At 29.9% G+C, this 6,723-nt stretch overlaps 1 protein-coding gene across 2 annotated transcripts; it reads right to left on the bottom strand.

The window, feature by feature from the left end:
- Positions 1 to 1,990: 1,990 nt before the first annotated feature.
- On the bottom strand, positions 1,991 to 5,574 carry LOC100791672 (gamma-interferon-responsive lysosomal thiol protein). 2 transcript variants are annotated; one of them, XM_003525856.5, is made up of 5 exons: positions 4,876 to 5,574; positions 3,580 to 3,645; positions 3,307 to 3,447; positions 2,366 to 2,458; positions 1,991 to 2,247 (listed from the first exon to the last, which is right to left on the bottom strand). In XM_003525856.5, exons 1-5 carry the CDS (start codon positions 5,188 to 5,190, stop codon positions 2,164 to 2,166), a joined length of 699 nt encoding a protein of 232 aa, XP_003525904.1. In that variant the 5' UTR covers positions 5,191 to 5,574; the 3' UTR covers positions 1,991 to 2,163. The 2 variants fall into 2 exon arrangements, with proteins under 2 accessions (XP_003525904.1, XP_006582083.1); XM_006582020.4 differs by lacking the exon at positions 3,580 to 3,645 and having other exon boundaries at positions 4,876 to 5,569.
- Positions 5,575 to 6,723: the final 1,149 nt, after the last annotated feature.

Raw genomic sequence — 6,723 nt, 5'->3', positions numbered from 1 at the left:
TCTTCCAATATAGCAAGATCAAGATCCAAAACACCGAGATGAAATTGGACTTGTTCATTCCACTCAGAGAAGTTAGGCCCATTAAAAATTGACACAGATGATACATGAGAATTCAATGAATTGAGAATAGGTATTACATAATAAAATTCACATAAGTGTTTTGAGATATAAAACACATGTCATTCATACAATTTATTCAGATAACAATCAATGTATATTGATGTTCTCCTTTGGGTGATACACCAACAAATAACATACAACATAATGATGTTGGTAAAATTATAACATTATTGACAATTAAATATGTACCAATTAGAATGATGACCTATTACCTTTGGATATATAAATAAAACTAATGATGCACATAAATTGCCTACAATTATATTCATTAATTATAAGAACAACTAATCAACCTTTGAGCAATCCATAAATGTCTTGTAACAATGAATTTTAATATACTCATAAACCAATAATTATATAATTTAGTATTCATTATTTATGCGTAATTGAAATAATCATTAGTTTGAAATTAAATAATCTTATAAATTTGAACAATTTAGGAACTAACAAATCCATCATACACTTAATTCCAACCAAATACATGGCCTTTAGATACTTATTGCTATTAACAATTTATTATCATTTTTATTAATTTCATTCCAAACCAAATATGTAGCATGCATTCACATTATAACCAATAAAATAAAATTAAAAACCCAATTACGTTCACGTACATGGCAGAGAGAGGGCTGTGGTTGTGTTGCATTCAAACGAAAATCCTACTCTCAATTAAATCTTTGAGACAAAAAAATCGTAAAACCCCATTCCACACTGTGCTGCAAACACTACGTTTTCTTGAGTTAAAAGACTATAAATGGCAGCAATGTGCAGGGCCCAATCCTTATACTCATGTTATCCATTCTTGTTTATTTTTCAAATCCGTATAATTGCCAAGCACATACGCACATAATTAACAATCACGAAGTAAATTAACCACCCTATCAAATTACACACAAACTCCATGCTTTCTTTCTTTCTTGCACGAATGCGATGAATAGAGAGCTGCTTACTCACGGTGAAATGAAGTTTGCGTGATTTTCATAGATAAAGCAATACGGATTAAAAAAAGAATATTTGTAGCGGAAAAAATAAAATCCCTGAATTTTATTATTAGAGTTCATATATAATATTATTAGAGAATCATAAATTTCATAATCTGACTTTGATACCACACGTAATCTTAAGAGTTTCAGAGATTAACAATTATAGGAAATCAATAGGACCTTGAAATTTATGATTCTCACAAATAATAGATAAACAATGCTTATCTTTTTCCATAGTGAGATTTCTCTCGTGCACTTTAATTCCTTAGAGATAAGAGAAACAAGATTTCACTTCCTTGACTATTTTTTATGTGTCTCTATGTTCATGATGACTATGATTAGATAAAACATTTTTAGGAATGAGACTTTATTTCATGTTAGTGAGTATTAGTTTTTTACAACAACTGTTTCCGTCAAGTAGTAGTTTTTTCTAAAAACCTTTTCCTATTTAACCTAATTACAATTTAACTTTTAATTATTAATTATTTATTTATTAGTCTCTGAGTTAGATATGTCTCACGTTACACATTGATTTACACATGTAAGGTACTGTTCATTTTCACTCTTGTGAATCATCATGATTTTGTCCTTAAACAACATCTAAGTGGGTTATGATAGAAAGGTGTTTATAAACTACACTTGTAGGTTTACAGGTCATGAACATCAATTCCTTCAGAATTTGCAGGTTTCATAATATATATCAGGCACACATTTAACATGCATTTAACAATAATTAACAGAATTCGCAGGTTTCATAATACAAACTACATTTGTACGAGTAATTAACTATTTAACATGTTTTCTAACTTGTTCAAGTTGGGGAGTGGGAGGGGGAATAGAGTGAGAATGCATGTGGAATACACATGCATATAACAATGCAAGTTTAATAATGGAAAAATATAGCGTCTGATTATTTTGCTTTGTTTTCATTCTTATTTTTTGAAGAGATCTACAAGGAATCTTATTAACTCTGATAAATGTACCATTTTATTTATGCACCCTTTTGCTGGACTAACATACTCGGTATTATTGAATAGTTGAAATTATTTCTCACTAGCATTCATTTCGAAGGAGGATTGCAGACCTCTGGAACTGCAGCACCTTTGTAAGCCTTACAAACATAATGTGCAAAATTTGCATAGTCCTGAATTTTAAAACAAATTGATGAGTATATTCTCAATAACCAAAAGATCATAATAATGACACGTGGAAGTATGTGTGACTGAGAAAGTATATATGAGAAACAATAGAAAGGAACTAACTTTTCCAACAGGTTGATTGTTCACCACCACCCATGGCAAAAATGAAGGAGGTGGGTAAAGTTGTGCGGTTTGATTAATATATGTTTTTCCAAGCTGCATAAAAATTCATTTTATACAATGTAAATACCACTAAACAGTCTTACACAAACAGAAATTATTCACTAATTACATGACATATAATTAACTGTTATTAATTATTTTTCATGACTATAGATACAAAGTGGTTCAGAAACACCTAATCAAACACTGCATACTTTAAAGACTGTTTGATTTGAGAAAATGTTCTATTTTCCTTTTTATTTACAAAAACATCTCTTTATTTTCACTTTATTTTTTTGTTTCAAAAAATTTGTATAAGAAATAATGAAAATAATTTTTTTTGAAATTTTTTTTATACAAACTTCTAAAAATAAGAAATAAATTGGTATTTTTATAAGTAAAAGTGAAAATAGAAAACGTTTTGCAAACCCGACTCTTTTTTAAGTTGTCGACGCTTGTAGCTATGCAAAGTTGAATACAACATTTATCATTTTTCACATACTATTGTAGTCATGATTAAGAGATATAATTATGATCAACTATCACTGCCTACAACTTAACAAAACAAAACAGAGTCATGGAATAAAATTTGAAGTATCCATATGGATATCCATGGATATATGTGGATATCAAAAAAATTCATAGGTATTTTTTAAAAGAATACCCAACGGATAATGGGTGGATAACGGATACAAATTTTTCCTAGCGTAGTCCTTATCTATGCTCGATCCTATCCATTTCATTCCTAGTAAAAATGCTACATATGTCAGTAAAAAAGTCCAACATATTTATAAAAAATTTAAAAAAAAGAAAAATTAACTTTAAGTCTTGTTTATGGTTGGATTGTCCTATTTCTCTGTTACATAGTTTTAAACTATGAAGTGAAATAAATGGAAAATAACCTGTGCCCCATTTCCCATGTTGAAGCACTTCATAATAGGCTCCTTAGGCAAACCCAACTGGCTTAAACAGTTCACCCATTCCATGCTTTTCCCCCCAATTACCAGATACTCAAAGCAGTTAATCAAATAATAACGTATGTCCTGCATCACAATATTATTGTACATATCTAAGATCAATTAAAATTATAGAAAGCATGATTAGTTACCACCAGAGATTTGGTTGATTTCAATGTATTCTGGTTAACTAGAGAAGGCAACTTAGAGTATACTTACCACTTTATGCCAAAGATTAAGGGCACATGATTCCAGTGAATTTAGCTCACATTCATCTGGCCCATTCTGCCATGTTGTGTGTAAATATGAATCAAATATAAAGATAAACATTAAATTTCTTTCAGTTCTTTTCCGAATACAAAGAACATAGTGAATAATTGTATAAACCTCGGATATTATTATAAAAAGAAGAAGTGAAATTGATGAAGAGAATAAACAATGATTAAGTATTCTCTACAATTACCGAATATGCAAGGATTGCATATTCTTTGACATGTCCAGAAATGGGGTGAAACTGCAACAATAAAAATGACATGCATTTGGACGAGTGTTGAAAAATTAATTATAAATAAAATTGAATTTGTAAATTAAGTTTGATTAAAATTGATTTGAAAGTAATGTGATTTATATTTTAATGTTTTTATTATAATGACAAGTTATTGATAAATCAAATAATTTTTTATTCAACGTAAAAATTACTTAAAATTACTATTACTCAAATCAACTATTTAATGTAGAATCAAACATATAAAAAAATATCTAAGATCACGTTAACTGGTATATCAACATGATTCTAAAGAATCACGTTAAGTTAGAATCATTGAATGCATAATTCAGTGAACAGAAATTACAAGACATTGTTAAAGTTAAATCCCTTTTCCCTGATTCAAGTGAAAACGTCATAATTAACAAACTCCATTTATAAAGCAAATGAACAGTTAAGAAAAACTAAATTAAAGAAACTGAAATATATTAAAGACAAACATAACTCCTAGTCCTAGCATTTTAGGAATACTTTACTGGATATTCCCAGAAATGCATTAATGCATGTACCTATGTTTTCTTCTCAGCAGCAGTAAAATAAAAAATGTGTTGCTTGGCGGTTAACATATATTTATATCAGTTGAGATATTAATATCTATTAACCTGTAAGCCAAGTGTGGGTGCTGAAACTATGTCTATTGTAAACAATGGTACTTCTGGTGACATTTTCTGTATTTTTTATATCTATATATACAAGTATTTGCTGATTTAAAAAATATATTTTCTTCTCAGAATAACTCAAACTAAAATAAATTTATTTTCCTCATTCTCTGAGACCTTGGAGTGAGCCTGTGATAAGTGATAAGTGATAAATAACTGCTAACTATCACCAAATTGATGATATCTGAGTCAATTTTGCCACTGACATAGAATTCATCCACGTTACTCACTGAATAATGAATATCTTAATAATGATTTGAAAAATGTAATTCCTTGTAGCATAGCAAAGATAATATAGAGATAAAATTAAACCTGACATGATATGGAATTGTTGGTATTATTGACATAAGCATTGGCCCAAGGGACTAGCTGAAGATTGACAATGCTGATGAGATTGTTGTAGAAGACATTCAGCAGATCCTTAACAATGAAAGTTGCACAAGATTGGCAAAGACTGTCATAGTAAACTGATAGATTAACTTTCTGATGATCATATGGTGTATTAATGTCAGCACCATGACCAACATTATATGAACCAGAAGAATAAGATGCACCCTCAGATTCATAGATGAAAAAGAAAAGGACTAATATCAGTACAATGGTAATAACTAGTTTTGGAAAAACCATTTTGTTTATATTTGTATAAGGACTTTCTACTGTGTCTCTGGGTGTAAGGATGTGAATTGTGAATATATAAGTAACTCCTCTTCAGCCAAGGAGAAGAAAAGAAAAATAGAGTGGGGATAGTGTTTCTGTTTGGAGAACTTCAATCCAACTGTGGCATGTTTTTCTCATCAGTTGGTAAATCAAATTCTGATTTCCTTGTTTGTTTGGATAATTCTAAAACCTCAATCTCATTTTGTTTTTAAGTAAAAACTAGAGGGCATGAAGCCCAGAAATACAAAAATAAAATTGTAAGGAATGATATATAGAAGCTATATATAACCTTAGGAGACATGATCATCATCTCTTATTCACCCTTGAAACCTTATTTTTGTATTGTTGTGTTAACTATGCTTAGCTCCACAAAAAATTAAAAAAAGAAGTTAAAAAGAAGTTTCAAGCTACATGGTATCTTCTGGTTTATCTATGATTCTTTATCTTTCACCAGTAACTCCTCCCTTCTCTCTGTCATATATTCATTGCCCACCACAAAGTTGGATATTCCTTTTGTCCTTTACCACTGCCTACTTTCTAGTTTATTTTTTCTCTCGTTCTTTTTCTTTTGGCCCCAGTTTTCGTAACGCTAACCATCTAGAAGTACATTAGTTTTTTATTCTTTTAACTTCGTCGGTCTCTTCTGAGCCTCTATCCTATCCGTGATGGAGAAATTTATGGTGACGGTTGGATGATATGATCACCTTATATTATCTACCTGTACATGTTTATTTAGGGAACACATATGCCAATGAAAATTGAAAAGGCCTGATTTTCCAAATTAAATTTTTTACTAGGCCAGTCCAACAATTTTTTATTCTAATTTTACTCTCACAGTAACTATTTAAAAAATCTATTTTTTTTTAAATAAAAATCACATATTTTTCATTGAGATAATCTTGCTTCAGCCATATACAGAACATTATATGCAACAAAATTCTCCCATCGTATTTAAGGCAACACATTTAAGTTAATGTTAATACACACTAAACTTCTTTATTTCCATACTTTATATATTATCCATACATGTTAATGGTCATTATTAAAAAAAAAACATATATTTTCCCTATTTTATATTCAAACCATGGACACAATATCTTTAAGTTATTAGATAATCAATGCAATAAGATAATTTTGTTACAGCTTCTGTTATGGGTTCCTATTATTCAAATCAGTCATTATCCTATAGCATTATGTTTCCTAGTATAAATTACTTTCAGCATTTATCTTGGTATAAATTACAGCTTATCAATAGCACTCAGTTGTAACAATTTAGTCTATATAAGAAGAGTCTGTACCTTGGTTCATATATCAATAAAATTCAGATTCCCATATCCTCTATATGGTATCAGTAATCACTGGCAGCAAGCCATAACAAATGAGTTTGATGCACTGCACTTCTTCGCAATGGCATATGGTTGTTGGTACCACCACCCAAAAGTCAAAACATAGTGGGATGCAAATGGCTCTTCCGCATCAAACATCGCCTTGATGGTACAATAC

Source organism: Glycine max, chromosome 6 (assembly GCF_000004515.6).
Source record: "Glycine max cultivar Williams 82 chromosome 6, Glycine_max_v4.0, whole genome shotgun sequence".
In the NCBI taxonomy this organism is placed as follows: Eukaryota; Viridiplantae; Streptophyta; class Magnoliopsida; order Fabales; family Fabaceae; genus Glycine; species Glycine max.
The sequence above is the reverse complement of the archived record's forward strand: the minus strand, read 5'-3'. Positions and strand labels throughout refer to the sequence as shown.

Bases quoted from the DNA above. Each gene is read 5' to 3' on its own strand.
- LOC100791672 (XM_003525856.5), bottom strand. From the start codon at position 5,190: ATGGTTTTTCCAAAACTAGTTATTACCATTGTACTGATATTAGTCCTT. The intron at 2,459-3,306 runs GTTATTTTCCAT...ATTTTTATGCAG, and splicing joins ACATGGGAAATGGGGCACAG to CTTGGAAAAACATATATTAA. The intron at 2,248-2,365 runs GTTAGTTCCTTT...TTTAAAATTCAG, and splicing joins ACAATCAACCTGTTGGAAAA to GACTATGCAAATTTTGCACA.